General features: G+C 38.5%; 1 protein-coding gene across 1 annotated transcript; it reads right to left on the bottom strand.

Moving 5' to 3' along the window:
* Positions 1–304: 304 nt before the first annotated feature.
* LOC117340899 (signal recognition particle receptor subunit alpha-like) lies at positions 305–24638 on the bottom strand. Its single transcript, XM_033902679.1, has 14 exons — positions 24459–24638; positions 22160–22243; positions 21451–21641; positions 20376–20497; positions 15961–16096; positions 15567–15726; positions 14942–15051; positions 14410–14531; positions 14212–14298; positions 13246–13418; positions 9875–10088; positions 4143–4228; positions 1864–2040; positions 305–1443 (listed from the first exon to the last, which is right to left on the bottom strand). The coding sequence occupies exons 1-14, from the start codon at positions 24573–24575 to the stop codon at positions 1318–1320; spliced, it is 1905 nt and encodes a 634-aa protein (XP_033758570.1). The 5' UTR covers positions 24576–24638; the 3' UTR covers positions 305–1317.
* Between the last annotated feature and the right edge of the window lie 100 nt (positions 24639–24738).

The raw sequence follows: 24738 nt of genomic DNA on the forward strand, positions 1-24738 counted from the left end.
TTAGGTTTCTAAGGGTTAAAAGGGTTAACCACCAAGATTAAAGCTAAAAATTGGATAGGCACAACTACCGACCAGGGCGAGCCTATTAGGAAGTATTATGAAATCCTGCCAGTACTACTCCGGAAATAATGATCGCAAGGATTGTTTACAGATGGACAGATGATGGACGAAGGATGATTTGAACAGTTCGAAAATTGATGGACAGATGGATGCAACAAGCTTAAAGGGCAAAGGCACTTTACCGATGTGTGCTCATTTTTTGCATGATGCTTAAGTTTGATTCCAAAGAAAAGAAGACAACATAGAAGTTTTTAACTTGTTTATAACAAAACATCATGTATCTTTTCTTGAACAATCAGCCTTTTCCTGAGAACTTATTGAAACATACTTTCTGAAAATTCAAATAAAATCTTCTGAAAACTTCACATGAATTTTAATGAAAGAACTTCCTCAATACCATCTTAGATAACAAATATTAAAATTTATGTACATTAAATATGTTTACATATTAACATAAAACGGTTTTACCAGGGGGTCAGAAAATAATCACACTTGCTTCTACAACTGAATATAGCCCAAGTTTCATGTTAGACTATAGCATTTACTGTGCATCTTTGTCACTTGAATTTTAAGCATATTTTTACAACAAAAACAGCTGGTAATGTGACTGTTTTCCAATCATGGAGTCCCCATAGCTAAAATAAATAATGCTGTTCCTGGAGCAGACAGTCATCTTAATCTTACAGATTTTAGAATCACCACTGTCCATAATAACCATCAATCTAAAATAATTAAGATTATAAAACATGCCCATATACTCCGAAGTCTTCACATACCTGGAGGTTAACTTAAGGATGTGCAAGAAATCTGAAAGTTTTAGTTTTTTTACAATATGAAATAAATCTCAGGCAGATTCTGATTGTAATATCCATTTTTTAAATTTGAATGAGAAATTGTGTAAAAGTTAGAAAATCTTACAAAGTGTGATCTACAGAAAGGGGGAGTTTGTTTCTGATATTCACATGAAAGGGCAAGTTTGTATAAAAACCTGATATTCACATGAAAGGGCAAGTTTGTATAAAAACCTGATATTCACATAAATTTCACTATCTCTATTTCAGTATTTCACATCTTGTAAAAAATTATGAAGATATTTTTTCACAGAAACAAATGTCTAGCATAAATATGATTATTGATAAAAAGTATTGTTGTCCATTAGAGTTCTTTACTTAAGGGAGAATATCACAACGTCAAGAATGAACACAGTCTTTAACATCTACAGAGGTGTGTGATAACTGATGAGGGGTCACTGAGTGGTCACTTAAGGAGAGAACTGACCACAGCCTTAGCATTAAGGTTGCGGAGGTCTGTGTACGTCTGTCCTGTGCCCACAAATACGATGGGTTGTCCGGTGGTGTAGGTCATGGAAATAGCAGCTCCCACCTGAAACAGTACACATTTCAAAATCAATATCTAAAATCAACATTTCCTTCATTTCTCTTAAAATTTAACAAAGTAAGATACAGGGTCATTAAAAAAAATATTAGGATTTACTAAACAATGTACACTTTTTTTTTTAATTTGAAATTTTGAAAAAAAAAGGTCAAGAATTTAGAGAAAAAAAAATAGAAATTATAAACAAATATAGAAATGAAATATAGTTTTTAATATTTATCTGACAATAAGCCCACACCTTGTAATAAAACACACACCAGACAGTTAAACACATGCCTGGTAGTAAATCTCCTAACCTGCCTATATTCTCTAGCCCTGACATAGCAAGGGTACAGAGATACCACCACAGTGACATGTAACACAATAATTAAAAGCTCTTGTTACTTCAAAATACACTTGTAATCTTACCTTATCATCGATGGTATCAAACTTGGTGAGAATAATGCCATCTATTACACGAGGGTTTTCACTGGCAGAGTGATCAATGAGAGCTTTGTTGAACTTGGTCAGCTGATCTACAGCCTCATTTCCAACCAAAGCTTCTCCAACAAACAGAACCAGATCCGGCTGGTTCACACGAATTAACTGAAAACAGGAAATGGTGAAATATTTTACATTTATAAAACAAGTTCTGGAAGAGTGTAACTGAATGTGTTTACTTGTCCTCACTATATATTGTGTGAGCCAGTTCAGTGTTGTACAGTGCTAAAGACTATCCAGTATAATACCACTGTTTCTCTCCTGTTTTATCACTAAAGACTATCCAGTATAATACCACTGTTTCTCTCCTGTTTTATCACTAAAGACTATCCAGTATAATACCACTGTTTATCTCCTGTTTTATCACTAAAGACTATCCAGTATAATACCACTGTTTATCTCCTGTTTTATCACTAAAGACTATCCAGTATAATACCACTGTTTATCTCCTGTTTTATCACTAAAGACTATCCAGTATAATAACACTGTTTATCTCCTGTTTTATAACTAAAGACTATCCAGTATAATACCACTGTTTCTCTCCTGTTTTATCACTAAAGACTATCCAGTATAATAACACTGTTTCTCTCCTGTTTTATCACTAAAGACTATCCAGTATAATACCACGGTTTCTCTCCTGTTTTATAACTAAAGACTATCCAGTATAATACCACGGTTTCTCTCCTGTTTTATCACTAAAGACTATCCAGTATAATACCACTGTTTCTCTCCTGTTTTATCACTAAAGACTATCCAGTATAATACCACTGTTTATCTCCTGTTTTATCACTAAAGACTATCCAGTATAATACCACTGTTTCTCTCCTGTTTTATAACTAAAGACTATCCAGTATAATACCACTGTTTCTCTCCTGTTTTATCACTAAAGACTATCCAGTATAATACCACTGTTTCTCTCCTGTTTTATAACTAAAGACTATCTAGTATAATACCACTGTTTCTCTCCTGTTTTATAACTAAAGACTATCCAGTATAATACCACGGTTTCTCTCCTGTTTTATCACTAAAGACTATCCAGTATAATACCACTGTTTCTCTCCTGTTTTATAACTAAAGACTATCCAGTATAATACCACTGTTTCTCTCCTGTTTTATCACTAAAGACTATCCAGTATAATACCACTGTTTCTCTCCTGTTTTATAACTAAAGACTATCTAGTACCATCATTGATTACTAAATAGGGGGCTGCTATAGGTCAAGCACTAGAGTGCTGGCCACATACTCCTAGGTAAAGATCCCAGGTGTGTAGTTCAACAAATTTTATCCTTATTGCTCTGAATGGCATGTAGTCACCAACTACTACCAGGAGATCCCATCTCAAAATGACCCGTACAGTTCAAGAGGCACTAAACCCAGCAAATAAACAAACAAAGCAGTTATCACTAGACTATCCAGTACCATCAATTTATCACTAAAGACTATCCAGTACCATCAATTTATCACTAAAGACTATCCAGTATCATTACTGTTTCTCTCCTCTATCATCACTAAAGACTATCCAGTATCATCACTGTTTCTCTCCTCTATCATCACTAAAGACTATCCAGTATCATCACTGTTTCTCTCCTCTATCTTCACTAAAGACTATCCAGTACTATTACTGTTTCTCTCCTCTATCATCACTAAAGACTATCCAGTACCATCACTGTTTCTCTCCTCTATCATCACTAAAGACTATCCAGTATCATCACTGTTTCTCTCCTCTATCTTCACTAAAGACTATCCAGTACTATCACTGTTTCTCTCCTCTATCATCACTAAAGACTATCCAGTACTATCACTGTTTCTCTCCTCTATCATCACTAAAGACTATCCAGTATCATCACTGTTTCTCTCCTCTATCATCACTAAAGACTATCCAGTATCATCACTGTTTCTCTCCTCTATCTTCACTAGAGACTATCCAGTACCATCAATTTATCACTAAAGACTATCCAATACCATCACTGTTTCTCTCCCCTATCATCACTAAAGACTATCCAGTACAATAAATTTATCATTAAAGACTATCCAGTACCATAAATTTATCACTAAAGACTATCCAGTACCATAAATTGATCACTAAAGACTATCCAGTACCGTCAATTTATCACTTAAGACTATCCAGTACCATCACTGTTTCTCTCCTCTATCATCACTAAAGACTATCCAGTATCATCACTGTTTCTCTCCTCTATTATCTTACCTTAGATAAAGCTCTCATCAGGGGCTCGTTGTCCTGCATCCGTCCAGCGGTGTCCACCAGAACGACATCAATGTGGTAGTCACGTGCTGAAAAAACAATAATAAGCTTGTCAGAGGACATACCTCACAGAATGGGTTGAGATTCAGAATTAGATTTTTAAAAGGTCACTGTCAAGATGAGGAGGTCAGCAAATCGAGTACCAATGGAAAGGTCTTGAGACAAGGAACACATGTCAAAAATGAAAGCCCTACCTCATACAGTTAACATACTGTGACAAAGGTTTATATGTAAGCCCTACCCCATACAGTTAAAATACTGTGACAAAGGTTTATATGTAAGTCCTACCTCATACAGTTAACATACCGTGACAAAGGTTTATATGTAAGCCCTACCTCATACAGTTAACATACCGTGACAAAGGTTTATATGTAAGCCCTACCTCATACAGTTAACATACTGTGACAAAGGTTTATATGTAAGCCCTACTCATACAGTTAACATACCGTGACAAAGGTTTATATGTAAGCCCTACCCATACAGTTAACATACTGTGACAAAGGTTTATATGTAAGCCCTACCCATACAGTTAACATACTGTGACAAAGGTTTATATGTAAGCCCTACCTCATACAGTTAACATACCGTGACAAAGGTTTATATGTAAGCCCTACCTCATACAGTTAACATAATGTGACAAAGGTTTATATGTAAGCCCTACCCCATACAGTTAAAATACTGTGACAAAGGTTTATATGTAAGCCCTACTCATACAGTTAACATACTGTGACAAAGGTTTATATGTAAGCCCTACTCATACAGTTAACATACTGTGACAAAGGTTTATATGTAAGCCCTACCCCATACAGTTAACATACTGTGACAAAGGTTTATATGTAAGTCCTACCTCATACAGTTAACATACCGTGACAAAGGTTTATATGTAAGCCCTACTCATACAGTTAACATACTGTGACAAAGGTTTATATGTAAGCCCTACTCATACAGTTAACATACTGTGACAAAGGTTTATATGTAAGCCCTACCTCATACAGTTAACATACTGTGACAAAGGTTTATATGTAAGCCCTACTCATACAGTTAACATACTGTGACAAAGGTTTATATGTAAGCCCTACTCATACAGTTAAAATACTGTGACAAAGGTTTATATGTAAGCCCTACCCATACAGTTAACATACTGTGACAAAGGTTTATATGTAAGCCCTACCCCATACAGTTAACATACCGTGACAAAGGTTTATATGTAAGTCCTACCTCATACAGTTAACATACTGTGACAAAGGTTTATATGTAAGCCCTACCCATACAGTTAACATACCGTGACAAAGGTTTATATGTAAGCCCTACCCATACAGTTAACATACTGTGACAAAGGTTTATATGTAAGCCCTACCCATACAGTTAACATACTGTGACAAAGGTTTATATGTAAGCCCTACCCCATACAGTTAACATACTGTGACAAAGGTTTATATGTAAGCCTTACCCATACAGTTAACATACTGTGACAAAGGTTTATATGTAAGCCCTACACATACAGTTAACATACTGTGACAAAGGTTTATATGTAAGCCCTACCTCATACAGTTAACATACCGTGACAAAGGTTTATATGTAAGCCCTACTCATACAGTTAACATACCGTGACAAAGGTTTATATGTAAGCCCTACCTCATACAGTTAACATACTGTGACAAAGGTTTATATGTAAGCCCTACTCATACAGTTAACATACCGTGACAAAGGTTTATATGTAAGCCCTACCCATACAGTTAACATACTGTGACAAAGGTTTATATGTAAGCCCTACCCATACAGTTAACATACTGTGACAAAGGTTTATATGTAAGCCCTACATCATACAGTTAACATACCGTGACAAAGGTTTATATGTAAGCCCTACCTCATACAGTTAACATAATGTGACAAAGGTTTATATGTAAGCCCTACCCCATACAGTTAAAATACTGTGACAAAGGTTTATATGTAAGCCCTACTCATACAGTTAACATACTGTGACAAAGGTTTATATGTAAGCCCTACTCATACAGTTAACATACTGTGACAAAGGTTTATATGTAAGCCCTACCCCATACAGTTAACATACTGTGACAAAGGTTTATATGTAAGTCCTACCTCATACAGTTAACATACCGTGACAAAGGTTTATATGTAAGCCCTACCTCATACAGTTAACATACTGTGACAAAGGTTTATATGTAAGCCCTACTCATACAGTTAACATACTGTGACAAAGGTTTATATGTAAGCCCTACCTCATACAGTTAACATACTGTGACAAAGGTTTATATGTAAGCCCTACTCATACAGTTAACATACTGTGACAAAGGTTTATATGTAAGCCCTACTCATACAGTTAACATACTGTGACAAAGGTTTATATGTAAGCCCTACCTCATACAGTTAACATACTGTGACAAAGGTTTATATGTAAGCCCTACCCCATACAGTTAACATACCGTGACAAAGGTTTATATGTAAGTCCTACCTCATACAGTTAACATACTGTGACAAAGGTTTATATGTAAGCCCTACTCATACAGTTAACATACCGTGACAAAGGTTTATATGTAAGCCCTACCCATACAGTTAACATACTGTGACAAAGGTTTATATGTAAGCCCTACCCATACAGTTAACATACTGTGACAAAGGTTTATATGTAAGCCCTACCCCATACAGTTAACATACTGTGACAAAGGTTTATATGTAAGCCTTACCCATACAGTTAACATACTGTGACAAAGGTTTATATGTAAGCCCTACACATACAGTTAACATACTGTGACAAAGGTTTATATGTAAGCCCTACCTCATACAGTTAACATACCGTGACAAAGGTTTATATGTAAGCCCTACCTCATACAGTTAACATACCGTGACAAAGGTTTATATGTAAGCCCTACCTCATACAGTTAACATACCGTGACAAAGGTTTATATGTAAGCCCTACCCCATACAGTTAACATACTGTGACAAAGGTTTATATGTAAGCCCTACCCCATACAGTTAACATACTGTGACAAAGGTTTATATGTAAGCCCTACCTCATACAGTTAACATACTGTGACAAAGGTTTATATGTAAGCCCTACCCATACAGTTAACATACCGTGACAAAGGTTTATATGTAAGCCCTACTCATACAGTTAACATACTGTGACAAAGGTTTATATGTAAGCCCTACCTCATACAGTTAACATACTGTGACAAAGGTTTATATGTAAGCCCTACCCATACAGTTAACATACCGTGACAAAGGTTTATATGTAAGCCCTACCCATACAGTTAACATACTGTGACAAAGGTTTATATGTAAGCCCTACTCATACAGTTAACATCCTGTGACAAAGGTTTATATGTAAGCCCTACTCATACAGTTAACATACTGTGACAAAGGTTTATATGTAAGCCCTACCCCATACAGTTAACATACCGTGACAAAGGTTTATATGTAAGTCCTACCTCATACAGTTAACATACTGTGACAAAGGTTTATATGTAAGCCCTACTCATACAGTTAACATACCGTGACAAAGGTTTATATGTAAGCCCTACCCATACAGTTAACATACCGTGACAAAGGTTTATATGTAAGCCTTACCTCATACAGTTAACATACCGTGACAAAGGTTTATATGTAAGCCCTACCCATACAGTTAACATACTGTGACAAAGGTTTATATGTAAGCCCTACCCATACAGTTAACATACTGTGACAAAGGTTTATATGTAAGCCCTACCCCATACAGTTAACATACTGTGACAAAGGTTTATATGTAAGCCCTACCTCATACAGTTAACATACCGTGACAAAGGTTTATATGTAAGTCCTACCTCATACAGTTAACATACTGTGACAAAGGTTTATATGTAAGCCCTACCCCATACAGTTAACATACCGTGACAAAGGTTTATATTTAAGTCCTACATCATACAGTTAACATACTGTGACAAAGGTTTATATGTAAGCCCTACCCCATACAGTTAACATACTGTGACAAAGGTTTATATGTAAGCCCTACCCCATACAGTTAACATACTGTGACAAAGGTTTATATGTAAGTCCTACCTCATACAGTTAACATACCGTGACAAAGGTTTATATGTCAGCCCTACCCCATACAGTTAACATACCGTGACAAAGGTTTATATGTAAGCCCTACCCATACAGTTAACATACTGTGACAAAGGTTTATATGTAAGCCCTACCCATACAGTTAACATACTGTGACAAAGGTTTATATGTAAGCCCTACCCATACAGTTAACATACCGTGACAAAGGTTTATATGTAAGCCCTACCCATACAGTTAACATACCGTGACAAAGGTTTATATGTAAGTCCTACCTCATACAGTTAACATACTGTGACAAAGGTTTATATGTAAGCCCTACCCCATACAGTTAACATACTGTGACAAAGGTTTATATGTAAGCCCTACCCCATACAGTTAACATACTGTGACAAAGGTTTATATGTAAGTCCTACCCCATACAGTTAACATACCGTGACAAAGGTTTATATGTAAGCCCTACCTCATACAGTTAACATACTGTGACAAAGGTTTATATGTAAGCCCTACCCATACAGTTAACATACCGTGACAAAGGTTTATATGTAAGCCCTACCTCATACAGTTAACATACCGTGACAAAGGTTTATATGTAAGCCCTACCTCATACAGTTAACATACTGTGACAAAGGTTTATATGTAAGCCCTACCCATACTTTGGTTTGGTTTGTTTTTGTTTAACGTCCTATTAACAGCCAGGGTCATTTTAGGACGTGCCAGGTTTTGGAGGTGGAGGAAAGCCGGAGTACCCGGAGAAAAACCACCGTACCTGGCAAGTGCCCCACGTAGGTTTCGAACTCGCAACCCAGTGGTGGAGGGCTAGTGTTAAAGTGTCGGTACACCTTAACCACTCGGCCACCGCGGCCCCTCCCTACCCATACAGTTAACATACTGTGACAAAGGTACCCTGAATGATTTTTGATATTTTTACTGTAAATTTGTTAACATTGACATCAAAAGCTACTAAAAAATGCATGTAAAACTGTCGTCTCAGTCTCAAGATATAAGCCGTCATAACTGGCTATTTTTAACTGTCGGTCAATAACCAATCAGTACTGGGACTTTTAGTTGCTATAGATAGATTCCAAGCTGTGACGTGACAAGTTGTAGAGTCGCCTAGAGCCATTACGGTAAGAACAGGCCTAACAACACTTATATAAACACAGCTTTCTGTTGTTTTAGTAGGAAAACTGGTAGTTGACATTGATTAGAATTATTTTGTGTTAACTCCGAACAGATTAACCGTGAATATTTTTCAACAATTTTGTGCAAATATTCTATAACGATATACTTTGGCAGCATGACTCAGTCCTGTAGGGACAATGGTTTAGATTACACATTAAAATGGCTGTACCCTGTTTTCTGTTTTAGATCTGATTAGATTCAAAACTAACACTTAAATACAACCAGAGACCAAAGGACCTGTGTATGAGAGATATCTACGGTACTTTCGGAGACATAGAAATGACAGGATGTGTTGTAGAATGGATGACAGAACAAAGGGGGAGTAAAACAATTGATGATGGCTATTGTGACATGGCGATAAGAATGTACTGAAACCAAATAACACTACCTACCATAATCAGAATGTACTGAAACCAAGTAACACTACCTACCATAATTAATGGCTTCCATCGCTATACCAGCAGCATCCTTGCCATAGCCTTTCTCATAGAGCTTGACCATGTGCTGACCATCACCGTTCACACTGGGGTGAAGGGCGTTTAGCTTACGAGTGTGTGTCCTCAACTGTTCTACAGCACCAGCACGGAATGTGTCGCATGCCGCAATCAGCACTCGAAAACCATTCTCAACTAACCAGAAACAGATCTACAAAACAACAACAATTTTATAGGGTAATAGGTGTTTTCTTTATCCCGCTTTCTTACTTAAGTAAATCAAAATTCTCAGTGGACCTAGATATGCAGAGTTAGTTAGTTAGTTACAGTATATAAATTATCACCAGGCCTAGATACCCTGGCTAGGTTAGACACCCCACAGTATATAAATTATCACCGGGCCTAGACACCCTGGCTTAGTTAGACACCCCACAGTATATAAATTATCACCAGGCCTAGACACCCTGGCTTGGTTAGACACCCCACAGTATATAATTTATCACCAGGCCTAGACACCCTGGCTTGGTTAGACACCCCACAGTATATAATTTATCACCAGGCCTAGACACCCTGGCTTGGTTAGACACCCCACAGTATATAAATTATCACCGGGCCTAGATACCCTGGCTTGGTTAGACACCCAACAGTATATAAATCATCACCGGGCCTAGACACCCTGGCTAGGTTAGACACTCCACAGTATATAAATTATCACCAGGCCTAGACACCCTGGCTAGGTTAGACACCTCACAGTATATAAATTATCACCGGGCCTAGACACCCTGGCTTAGTTAGACACCCCACAGTATATAAATTATCACCGGGCCTAGACACCCTGGCTAGGTTAGACACACCACAGTATATAAATTATCACCGGGCCTAGACACCCCACAGTATATAAATTATCACCGGGCCTAGATACCCTGGCTAGGTTAGACACCCCACAGTATATAAAATATCACCGGGCCTAGATACCCTGGCTTGGTTAGACACCCCACAGTATATAAATTATCACCGGGCCTAGACACCCAACAGTATATAAATCATCACCGGGCCTAGACACCCTGGCTTAGTTAGACACCCCCACAGTATATAAATTATCACCGGGCCTAGACACCCTGGCTTAGTTAGACACCCCACAGTATATAAATTATCACCAGGCCTAGACACCCTGGCTTGGTTAGACACCCCACAGTATATAAATTATCACCGGGCCTAGACACCCTGGCTTGGTTAGACACCCCACAGTATCTAAATTATCACCGGGCCTAGACACCCTGGCTAGGTTAAACACCCCACAGTATATAAATTATCACCAGGCCTAGACACCCTGGCTAGGTTAAACACCCCACAGTATATAAATTATCACCAGGCCTAGACACCCCCACAGCATATAAATTATCACCAGGCCTAGACACCCTGGCATGGTTAGACACCCCACAGTATATAAAATATCACCGGGCCTAGACACCCTGGCTAGGTTAGCCACCCCACAGTATATAAATCATCACCGGGCCTAGACACCCTGGCATGGTTAGACACTCCACAGTACATATAAATTATCACCAGGCCTAGACACCCAACAGTATATAAATCATCACCGGGCCTAGACACCCTGGCATGGTTAGACACCCCACAGTATATAAATTATCACCGGGCCTAGACACCCAACAGTATATAAATCATCACCGGGCCTAGACACCCTGGCTTAGTTAGACACCCCACAGTATATAAATTATCACCGGGCCTAGACACCCTGGCTTGGTTAGACACCCCACAGTATCTAAATTATCACCGGGCCTAGACACCCTGGCTAGGTTAAACACCCCACAGTATATAAATTATCACCAGGCCTAGACACCCTGGCTAGGTTAAACACCCCACAGTATATAAATTATCACCAGGCCTAGACACCCCCACAGTATATAAATTATCACCAGGCCTAGACACCCTGGCATGGTTAGACACCCAGCAGTATATAAAATATCACCGGGCCTAGACACCCTGGCTAGGTTAGCCACCCCACAGTATATAAATCATCACCGGGCCTAGACACCCTGGCATGGTTAGACACTCCACAGTACATATAAATTATCACCAGGCCTAGACACCCTGGCTTAGTTAGACACCCCACAGTATATAAATTATCACCAGGCCTAGACACCCTGGCTTAGTTAGACACCCCACAGTATATAAATTATCACCGGGCCTAGACACCCTGGCTAGGTTAAACACCCCACAGTATATAAATTATCACCGGGCCTAGACACCCTGGCTAGGTTAGACACCTCACAGTATATAAATTATCACCGGGCCTAGACACCCTGGCTAGGTTAGACACTCCACAGTATATAAATTATCACCGGGCCTAGACACCCTGGCTAGGTTAGACACCTCACAGTATATAAATTATCACCGGGCCTAGACACCCTGGCTTGGTTAGACACCTCACAGTATATAAATTATCACCAGGCCTAGACACCCTGGCTTAGTTAGACACCCCACAGTATATAAAATATCACCGGGCCTAGACACCCTGGCTAGGTTAGACACTCCCACAGTATATAAATTATCACCGGGCCTAGATACCCTGGCTAGGTTAGACACCCCACAGTATATAAAATATCACCGGGCCTAGACACCCTGGCTAGGTTAGACACCCCACAGTATATAAATTATCACCGGGCCTAGATACCCTGGCTAGGTTAGACACCCCACAGTATATAAATTATCACCGGGCCTAGACACCCTGGCATGGTTAGACACCCCACAGTACATATAAATTATCACCGGGCCTAGACACCCTGGCTTAGTTAAACACCCCACAGTATATTAATTATCACCGGGCCTAGACACCCTGGCATGGTTAGACACCCCACAGGATATAAATTATCACCAGGCCTAGATACCCTGGCTAGGTTAGACACCCCACAGTATATAAATTGTCACCGGGCCTAGACACCCTGGCTAGGTTAGACACTCCACAGTATATAAATTATCACCAGGCCTAGACACCCTGGCTTGGTTAGACACCCCACAGTATATAAATTATCACCGGGCCTAGATACCCTGGCTTAGTTAGACACCCCACAGTATATAAAATATCACCGGGCCTAGATACCCTGGCTTGGTTAGACACCCAACAGTATATAAATCATCACCGGGCCTAGACACCCTGGCTTAGTTAGACACCCCTACAGTATATAAATTATCACCGGGCCTAGACACCCTGGCTAGGTTAGACACTCCACAGTATATAAATTATCACCAGGCCTAGACACCCCCACAGTATATAAATTGTCACCGGGCCTAGACACCCTGACTTGGTTAGACATGTGTTAAGAGTGTTCAGTCACTGTCATCCTCACCTTGGCCAGATTTGTTGACTTGCCAACGCCGTTTACTCCACAAAAGGTGATAGTATAGGGTCGCTTCTGCTGTTTAGCCTCCATAGCATCTCGGAGGATGTCTATCCGGCGTTTGGGCAGCAGAATCTGGACACAAGATTCATTGAGGGCTGTCTTTACAGTGTGGGCAACAGCTGTAACAAAACACTTATCAGTTAGAACAAATTGATATAAGAACTCCAAAGAAGTATGTACAATATGTCAATCAGATTCTTTATAAAAGTTTTATGAACAAATGCCCTCAAAAGTACAGTAACAGACTATGTAGAGATGTAGAGAATAAGAAAATAATTTGAAACAATTTTAAAATGAAATCCATAACATTATCGTAAAACCCCATAAAAACATTCAAGCCAAAAATTAGGATAATACCTACAATGTAACACACTAACTGTAGATGATTAAGGAAACTTGTCACACACTTTTACCAATTGTTATTGATAACACGACAAATGTACAGTCAGTATTTCATTGATATGCCCTATGAAATTTAGGTGTATAAAAAGACAATTCATCATGCAAATATCATTTGTAATTAAACACAGAACTATTATGAAGAAGAGAAGTTATTTGATCAATACAATTTTTCAACAATTATCACAGAAGCAGATCATGATATGATTTCCTTACAAATTAGTCTTCGATAAAACTAAAGGATTTCTTTTTTTACTGCTCTGTAGCAACAAAGTAATGCAAGCCAGTTTAACATTAAAAGATAATTTCATGGAACCTGAACACAAACTGTACCCCTAGTAAGGTTAAGGGGGGGGGGGGGGGGGGACACAAACTGTACCCCTAGTAAGGTTAAGGGGGGGGTTCTTTTATACGCAGCTGTGTCTGATGGCTTAACATCGTAAGATCAGAGAACATTTCTAGAGAAATGATCACAGTTAAAGAAATAACTTTGGACCAGATAACTGATCTTACTGTTAAAAGTTCCCAATGTCCGTCCCTCAAGCTTGGCAGCCACAGAGTCGCATAACTTCACGGCAATGTCGGACGCAACATTTTTGGCTGAAATAGAAAGAACAAAGAGGTAAACTATTATACCAGAATCATCAACACATAGGAACAAGCTGGGCTAATAAACCGAGATGATGTCCGTGTAAACAGAGGAAAACTTACAGACAAGGTGGTCCTTCATTTTCTCCAGAGCGTTGTCCAGATCGTCCTTGGTGAGGGTTTTGGATCCAATCAGATTCTTAAACATACTGAACATGCCCGATCCACCAGACTTGGCACTGCTCCTGGAACAAACAAAATCAGTGTACAGAGGCTATAACGTTTTGTAAATTAATATCAACACCATGCTTCAGTTTTAATGGTAATGACACTAAACTTGAAGTTGTAAAGCAAAATGAGTGGAAGTGCACATAGATATACCCCCACCTCCCTCATTAATAAAATAAATCTGACCATGGGTTTAAGAAAAATCTTATACATAAGTTTTTTTACTTCCCAAATAACCTCCATTCAATAAATGTGTCCTCCCAAATGAATGACAGACTGAAAACAGACCTACCGGTTATCAAAAACCTAAATATAGACAACCAATAGTATTTCCAGGGTAAAGTATGTACTGGGGTTATTTTTAGATGAGAAAAGAAGAATTATTAGAAACAATTACAAAGCTGGCCGTTGTACCATTAGTACTTACTTTGCGTTGCCTTTGGATGCAGTCTGGTTCATCTCCTCCTCATAATCTTCCTCTTCCTCCTCCTCCTCAATGTCCTTGATACTACCCTTCATAGATCCTACCAGAGATCTCTGTAAAGGTATAATCAGTACGAGGATTGTAATGGAACCAAAGATCGCACAGAATATCACAATATACACAGCAACTTCTATTATACATCATAAAAATTTGGTTTGGTTTGTTTTTGTTTAACGTCCTATTAACAGCTAGGGTCATTTAAGGACGTGCCAGGTTTTGGAGGTGGAGGAAAGCCGGGGTATCCGGAGAAAAACCACTGACCTACGGTCAGTACCTGGTAACTGCCCCGCGTAGGTTTCGAACTCGCAACTCAGACGTGGAGGGTTAGTGATAAAGTGTCGGGACAACTTAACCACTCGGCCACCGTGGCCCCAAAACATTAAAGCCTATCATACCAGTTTCTATGTTCAAAAAATGTTACCCTGGATTATCATACCAGTTTCTATGTTCAAAAAATGTTACCCTGGATTTTCTAACGGTAAGGGTTCTTAGTAACACGATAAGGCAAGGTTTCAAAGTTAAGAAACCCAGAGATACACATTTGTTTTAGCTTGATATTAAATCTAACCTCTGCTATGGACGGCACAACTTCTTCATCAGGTACTTGACTGCTGTCTCCATTTGCACTGCTGAAGTCGAGATTCTTTATGTCCTTGTTGTTACCGGCTCCATCCCACACTCGGCCGATCTTTCCTTTCTTCTTCCCCTCAGGGGTAGTGCTTTTAGGACTGGAGTAACAGAGGATCATACACAGGTAACCCAAACAATGTCATCACTTCATAATAGCTTAATAATTACATTTATTTCTGTTAATCTCTCAACATTTCAACAAAGGTGAAGAAAAACATTGTTCAAGAAACAGTTGGAACTGGACATTACAAACAAACAAACAAACAATAAATAAATAAATTAAGTTACCCTAAATAAATGAGAAATCATGTTGAGACTCAACACAATCTTACCTGCTTTTTGCTTTTTTGCCACCCTGCATTTTCTCAAAGAATTTTTCACGGTTTTTCCTCAGTGTTTCCTCGTCCAGACTTCCGTTGACAACAGGAGAAGTATCTTGGACTGGCTCGGGCTCTTTTATAGTAACAGCTGAAAAGAAAAATTATGAAGATTAATAATAGTTTAACAGAGATACATTTCATACATTCTTACATGAAAAGCAACCAATTGAAACAATATCTTTTGTGTAGATTGTATTTCCGTTACTATTAAGACGTCCTGAGCTTTCTGACATTTCTGTTACTATTAAGACGTTCTAAGCTTTCTGACATTTCTGTTACTATTAAGACGTCCTAAGCTTTCTGACATTTCCGTTACTATTAAGACGTCCTAAGCTTTCTGACATTTCCGTTACTATTGAGACGTCCTAAGCTTTCTGACATTTCCTTTACGATTTAGACGTCCTAAGCTTTCTGACATTTCCTTTACGATTTAGATGTCCTATGCTTTCTGACATTTCCTTTACGATTTAGACGTCCTATGCTTTCTGACATTTCCTTTACGATTTAGACGTCCTAAGCTTTCTGACATTTCCTTACGATTTAGACGTCCTAAGCTTTCTGACATTTCTGTTACTATTAAGACGTCCTAAGCTTTCTGACATTTCCGTTACTATAAAGACGTCCTAAGCTTTCTGACATTTCCTTTACGATTGAGACGTCCTAAGCTTTCTGACATTTCCTTTACGATTTAGACGTCCTAAGCTTTCTGACATTTCCTTTACGATTTAGATGTCCTATGCTTTCTGACATTTCCTTTACGATTTAGACGTCCTATGCTTTCTGACATTTCCTTTACAATTTAGACGTCCTAAGCTTTCTGACATTTCCGTTACTATTAAGACGTCCTAAGCTTTCTGACATTTCCGTTACTATAAAGACGTCCTAAGCTTTCTGACATTTCCGTTACTATTAAGACGTCCTAAGCTTTCTGACATTTCCGTTACTATAAAGACGTCCTAAGCTTTCTGACATTTCTGTTACTATTTAGATTTCCTAAGCTTTCTGACATTTCCGTTACTATCGAGACGTCCTAAGCTTTCTGACATTTCTGTTACTATTAAGACGTCCTAAGCTTTCTGACTTTTCCTTTACAATTAATACATACTAAGCTTTCTATAATAAAGCTACCATTGTTAGTCTTTACCCTGGTTAGACTCATTGTTAGCCCTGGTTAGACTCATTGTTAGCCCTGGTTAGACTCATTGTCAGCCCTGGTTAGACTCATTGTTAGCCCTGGTTAGTCTCATTGTTAGACCTGGTTAGACTCATTGGTAGCCCTGGTTAGACTCATTGTTAGCCCTGGTTAGACTCATTGTTAGCCCTGGTTAGACTCATTGGTAGCCCTGGTTAGACTCATTGGTAGCCCTGGTTAGACTCATTGGTAGCCCTGGTTAGACTCATTGGTAGCCCTGGTTAGACTCATTGTTAGCCCTGGTTAGACTCATTGGTAGCCCTGGTTAGACTCATTGTTAGTCCTGGTTAGACTCATTGTCAGCCCTGGTTAGACTCATTGTTAGCCCTGGTTAGACATTGTTAGCCCTGGTTAGACTCATTGTTAACCCTGGTTAGACTCATTGTTAGCCCTGGTTAGACTCATTGTTAGCCCTGGTTAGACTCATTGTCAGCCCTGGTTAGACTCATTGTTAGCCCTGGTTAGTCTCATTGTTAGACCTGGTTAGACTCATTGGTAGCCCTGGTTAGACTCATTGTTAGCCCTGGTTAGACTCATTGTTAGCCCTGGTTAGACTCATTGTCAGCCCTGGTTAGACTCATTGGTAGCCCTGGTTAGACTCATTGGTAGCCCTGGTTAGACTCATTGGTAGCCCTGGTTAGACTCATTGGTAGCCCTGGTTAGACTCATTGGTAGCCCTGGTTAGACTCATTGTTAGCCCTGGTTAGACTCATTGGTAGCCCTGGTTAGACTCATTGTTAGTCCTGGTTAGACTCATTGTTAGTCCTGGTTAGACTCATTGTCAGCCCTGGTTAGACTCATTGTTAGCCCTGGTTAGACATTGTTAGCCCTGGTTAGACTCATTGTTAACCCTGGTTGGACTCATTGTTAGTCCTGGTTAGACTCATTGTTAACCCTGGTTAGACTCATTGGTAGCCCTGGTTAGACTCATTGGTAGCCCTGGTTAGTCTCATTGTTAGCCCTGGTTAGACTCATTGTTAACCCTGGTTAGACTCATTGGTAGCCCTGGTTAGACTCATTGTTAACCCTGGTTAGACTCATTGTTAGCCCTGGTTAGTCTCATTGTTAGCCCTGGTTAGACTCATTGTAAGCCCTGGTTAGACTCATTGTTAGCCCTGGTTAGTCTCATTGTTAGCCCTGGTTAGTCTCATTGTTAGCCCTGGTTAGTCTCATTGTTAGCCCTGGTTAGACTCATTGTTAGCCCTGGTTAGACTCATTGGTAGCCCTGGTTAGACTCATTGTCAGCCCTGGTTAGACTCATTGTCAGCCCTGGTTAGACTCATTGTCAGCCCTGGTTAGACTCATTGTCAGCCCTGGTTAGGCTCATTGTTAGCCCTGGTTAGGCTCATTGTAAGCCCTGGTTGGACTCATTGTCAGCCCTGGTTGGACTCATTGTCAGCCCTGGTTAGGCTCATTGTCAGCCCTGGTTGGACTCATTGTCAGCCCTGGTTAGACTCATTGTCAGCCCTGGTTAGACTCATTGTCAGCCCTGGTTAGGCTCATTGTCAGCCCTGGTTAGACTCATTGTCAGCCCTGGTTAGACTCATTGTCAGCCCTGGTTAGACTCATTGTTAGCCCTGGTTAGACTCATTGATAGCCCTGGTTAGACTCATTGTCAACCCTGGTAAGACTCATTGTTAGTCTTGGTTAGACTCATTGTTAGCCCTGGTTAGACTCATTGTTAGCCCTGGTTAGACTCATTGTCAGCCCTGGTTAGACTCATTGTTAGCCCTGGTTAGACTCATTGTTAGCCCTGGTTAGACTCATTGTTAGCCCTGGTTAGACTCATTGTTAGCCCTGGTTAGACTCATTGCTAGCCCTGGTTAGACTCATTGTTAGCCCTGGTTAGACTCATTGCTAGCCCTGGTTAGACTCATTGTCAGCCCTGGTTAGACTCATTGTTAGCCCTGGTTAGACTCATTGTCAGCCCTGGTTGGACTCATTGTCAGCCCTGGTTAGACTCATTGTTAGTCCTGGTTAGACTCATTGTCAGCCCTGGTTGGCCTCTTTTTTAGCCCTGGTTGGACTCATTGTTAGCCCTGGTTGGACTCATTGTCAGCCCTGGTTGGACTCATTGTCAGCCCTGGTTAGACTCATTGTCAGCCCTGGTTAGACTCATTGTTAGCCCTGGTTAGACTCATTGTTAGCCCTGGTTAGACTCATTGTCAGCCCTGGTTAGACTCATTGTTAGCCCTGATTAGTCTCATTGTTAGCCCTGGTAAGACTCATTGTTAGCCCTGGTTAGACTCATTGTTAGCCCTGGTTGGACTCATTGTTAGCCCTGGTTAGACTCATTGTTAGCCCTGGTTAGACTCATTGTTAGCTCTGGTTAGACTCATTGGTAGCCCTGGTTACACTCATTGGTAGCCCTGGTTAGTCTCATTGTTAGCCCTGGTTGGACTCATTGTTAGCCCTGGTTAGACTCATTGGTAGCCCTGGTTAGACTCATTGTTAGCCCTGGTTAGACTCATTGTTAGCCCTGGTTAGACTCATTGTTAGTCCTGGTTAGACTCATTGTTAGCCCTGGTTAGACTCATTGTTAGCCCTGGTTACACTCATTGGTAGCCCTGGTTACACTCATTGTCAGCCCTGGTTAGACTCATTGTCAGCCCTGGTTAGACTCATTGTTAGCCCTGGTTAGACTCATTGTCAGCCCTGGTTAGACTCATTGTCAGCCCTGGTTAGACTCATTGTCAGCCCTGGTTAGACTCATTGTCAGCCCTGGTTAGGCTCATTGTTAGCCCTGGTTAGACTCATTGTAAGCCCTGTTTGGACTCATTGTCAGCCCTGGTTGGACTCATTGTCAGCCCTGGTTAGACTCATTGTTAGCCCTGGTTAGACTCATTGTTAGCCCTGGTTAGACTCATTGTTAGCCCTGGTTAGACTCATTGTCAGCTCTGGTTAGACTCATTGCTAGCCCTGGTTAGACTCATTGTAAACCCTGGTTAGACTCATTGTTAGCCCTGGTTAGACTCATTGTAAACCCTGGTTAGACTCATTGTAAACCCTGGTTAGACTCATTGCTAGCCCTGGTTAGACTCATTGTAAACCCTGGTTAGACTCATTGTAAACCCTGGTTAGACTCATTGCTAGCCCTGGTTAGACTCATTGTAAACCCTGGTTAGACTCATTGGTAGCCCTGGTTAGACTCATTGTTAGCCCTGGTTACACTCACTTTTCACTGGTTTGTTTTCTTTTCCTTTGGCTTTGGTGGGTTTCTTTTCATCACCTTTCTTTTCCACCATTGATGATACAGTTTTCTGAGATTTCTTAGAATCCTCAAAACTCCTCATAGTTCTGTAATAGAACATATACACTTCAGTATTAATATCGGGGACATTCCTGTCAAACCTTGACAGATTTTAATTGAAAGATCTAGATATCAAACGTGTTTTCTTATGAAACAAAACAAAGCACTAACATAGGATTGTCGTTGACTAAGTTTCATGTTTCACTGGATCCTTCGTAATTACATAAATATGGATAGAAATCTCTGTACAATAGATAGTACAGCAGATAACAAGCAAATGAAGCTCCAATATAGGACTTCCCAATTCCATGATAAAGTGATGAGAAAATGTGTTCTGATGCAATCAACATTATCAAAAAAAAACCATGTTTGAAAGAACGTTTTCTGCCATGAAAAAAGGACAAGCCTAGTTGTTTCCCCTATCATATACATATTCAACATGTCATGATCCAAACTTTGTAAAACTTTATGGAAAAATATATTTTGAAGATCAACTGAAAAAGATTTGTGTCATGACTGCATTGAAGAAAACTGAACCAATGGAAATGACTTCTATTCAAACTGACCATCAGATGTTGATATTTTTTTCATTTCTATATTTTTCGTTAATTATTTCCAGCACCGACGAGTACAGCAGACCAGGTATTATAATAGATCTGTGTTAATGTGTAACCGACTGGCAACAATACACTCCTGAGAACTATTAAGGATATATATATATTTTTTTTTTATTTTCAGAAAATTGCTATATGGGGGACCTTCTGAAATCATAGACACAAAACAATCACTTTACTCCAGATAACCCTTCATATAAATACTATGGTGTTAGATATATATAGGGAGCTATCATAATACTTTGGGTGTTCGTTTATTTGGAGCTAATTACATCCCTTAACAAACAAAAATCTTTATTTTTATACGGAATATTTTAACAGAACAGGGTATATATTAACGACAGTCTGATGAGACTACAATCACTGCGTGACATTGGGTACTCTACCTCCGAACCTTCTCCACTCGACTCTCCTCCTCACGCTGCTTCAACACAAGGTGAAAGACATCACTGAAATCTAAATTCCGTGACATCTTGCCGTTCTGGATATCATCTTTGTACTTGTTACGAAACTCAAGTTGTATGTCACTCAGAAACTTATCAATATATGATAACTGCAGTATCTTTTGATAACCCACCTGAAAAATTAGTAGTGTGTGAAAAAATGAACAACTTGTAAATCAATACTTCAGATAATATTAAGTGTTAAATTAAGATATACATGTATATAATATTAAGTGTTAAATTCAGATATAATATAAAGTGTTAAATTCACGCCTGAATAAGCTCTTCAAACAGCTGCTTTGAATCCTTGTAGCTGAACATCTTATACACCTACTCCTATACGTATATGAGGTCTTATTCCACCTGATCACATTGGTAGATATTGCGACCAAAAGTTTCCTGTCGTGTAAACTTCTAATATTATTGGAGTGCATGTACTTATATAAACAGATTGATAGATTTGCTTTTCCAAAATTCATTGATGGTCAGTTTTGTTTTTGTTTTTGACCAATTTTTTTTTATTATTTTCCATCATCTGACCACCAATACATATCAGTTATATTATAAGTGACTAATTCACATTATTTCACCCATCTCAAAAGATCCCGCGAACAGAAAGAATTACATTTTTATCCCACATAATTTGACTTACCACAAACACCAACTCAAACTCATTGTCAAGTTTGTACTTCAAAGTTAAAGCCTCATGAGTAAACGAGTTATTTCCACTCCTTTCCTGTAAATAAATATACAGGGCTCATTAAAAATAGGTTAACCGTTTGATATGGTTTTTGTACATGTACACAAATGCCAAAAGGGACATGCTCATAAAACCTTACATGGACATGATTCTATATAAAACAATACAATTCAGTCGATGTGAAATTTACACACATTGAATGAATGATTCAATAACTGCATTTGATAGCATTTATGTGACTGAAATTTAAATTAAGAAGTTAATGCAAGTGAACCCATGGCCCAGGTAAGATGACCCAAGTAAAACAGACCATTGCCTGAAGCAGCTTTTCAGAATTCTCATGGGTAGAAAATTTGTTATGGAAAAACTACTTCCCTTTCTGAGCATGTCTGTTCTACATGTAAGTAACTTTGTTTAAGAAAAAATCATTTTAAATACAGCAACTTCCAACTGATCAGTTAAACTCAACTTTTTTACAATTATATATAAGTAGCCAGTGACAAATAATATACTTTTTTTTAAATAACTTCATTTATCAGAACTCAAGTCTTTAAGACTATCTAAATTTCTACATAAATAATAAGTTTTAAACTAATTAAAATATTGCATGTCGGACTGACAGTCAATGGATTCATTTACATCGTCATATCACATTCTAGCAGGCTTTCTATCAATGAACAATAAAATATCTTAATATAATAAATATTTGGAGTATTGCATACATTCTAAAGGAATTTTTACATGTTAAAATTCTGTGTTGGGACTGTGTTCATATTTGAGGACATGATTTTTCTTCCAAAATGTGTATTAGGAAAGTTTGTATCAGTCAAAATAGGTACAGACTTATTGCTACGTTGTACACAAGTATTGTGAAATGATGTGAGGCAAGCAGCAAGGCCTTTGGTCTATTAATTAGGGTCATTGGTGATTCATTTGATAGTTTTTTGTAATTCTTCAGTCCAGTTACAATATTTAGGTAATATTTCAATAAGTAATCTGTCATGCTCATGCGAAAACATTGCTATTCATCTTTTTTTTTTTTACATTCTCTTTTTATCTGTCGGTTTATATTTATTATATTACTGCTTAATGAGATCAGGACAGCACATTCTTATCCAGTTATCTGCTGACTGCTCCACACTCTGAATGGTCACACTAGCTAGCCTTCTCTTTCTTTTTTACTGTTCATGCTTTGTGATATATAAAGCTATGACTGTTGCTATAGAGCTAGTATACCTAGTAACTGCTGGCTTCATCTTTTCCTGCTTAAAGCTTGTCAAGTTAGTTTGCATTTTCATATACATCCATTTTATATGGGTTTTTTTACCTTTCATTTATCCTACTCCAAAATGCATTTTAGATTGTATAATATTAGTGCTTATTCTGTCATTTTTAACACTTTGCAATGTTGGTATAAATAGATACATATAGCTATGTGCTTTTAATTACCCAATGACTTTGCATTATATTTGTGCTTGCTATTTAACTAAACTGTCCTTTTAAATGTCAATTTTCTTATTCACTATATTGTTTTTCTTGTTATCATACTTCTGCAGTTCCTTAGTTATATTTGTGTTGTAAATAATTATTTCTCAGGATTTTGTTCACCATATATACTGTGATATGTTTCCATATGTTTGTCATAATAATAATTCTTCAAAGCTAATATTTCTGTTAGTTTATCAATATAACTATAAGACTTAAATGTGTCTCAGCTGTGATCTAATGCTATCAAGATCTTAGCTACTGTTATAGCAGGAAACCTGCAGTAAACAAATTTAAAATTGTCAAATGAATAAATAACAAGCGCTAAACTCTTCTATAATCTCTCATAGATTTGTATTATCAAATCCGAAATCTCTGATGATCTTACTATACATCTATGTGTTTAAGGTCTTACTATAGATCTTTGTGTTAAAGGTCAGTATCAAAGGTGATATCAACCGGGTCCATATCAACAGCAAAATGCTTTGGATTAATAAATATGGTACCAAATTTTAAATGGCCCATTAATATATAAAAATTTATAGAGGGTTTTACCCGTTGCACGAAATTCTTCCATGTTAGTGGGGAAAATGTTTAGTAATATACATGGTTATATTCATGTCTTGTATGTTTCCGTTATATTTTTTTCCATTCTTAAAATTATTCTCTGAAAAATAAAATTTCTGTAACGTCTGTTTACAACGTCAACATAACATATGTTATAATGTTTGTTGACACGTGTAGCGTAAATACATAATTCTCGCACCTGTAAAATGACGGTCTTGATCAAGGAGTTGATAGATGGTGTAAAAAGTTGGGAGGTTCCTTGGAAATACCAAAGGACGATACCGCCTTTGCTGAAAATTGCGAAGAAGTCCAACATCTTCTCTCGTGTCAAAATATTCTGCTTAATGACCGGAAGTACTTATTTCATAACCGGAAGTATGTTGTTTCAGACGTAGTTTCCCGAACCTAGCCGAACACTTCACGGAACATTTTCATTGGTTCACAAGATGACGCGTAGTTTAATCCGCTATGCATAGTAA

This window comes from Pecten maximus, chromosome 13 (assembly GCF_902652985.1).
Source record: "Pecten maximus chromosome 13, xPecMax1.1, whole genome shotgun sequence".
Taxonomy (NCBI): Eukaryota; Metazoa; Mollusca; class Bivalvia; order Pectinida; family Pectinidae; genus Pecten; species Pecten maximus.

Coding starts and splice junctions, on each gene's coding strand:
- LOC117340899 (XM_033902679.1), bottom strand. CDS start 24,575: ATGTTGGACTTCTTCGCAATTTTCAGCAAAGGCGGTATCGTCCTTTGG. Junction 22,244..24,458: donor TCAAGACCGTCATTTTACAG/GTGCGAGAATTA, acceptor ATTTATTTACAG/GAAAGGAGTGGAAATAACTC. Junction 21,642..22,159: donor AGTTTGAGTTGGTGTTTGTG/GTAAGTCAAATT, acceptor CTAATTTTTCAG/GTGGGTTATCAAAAGATACT.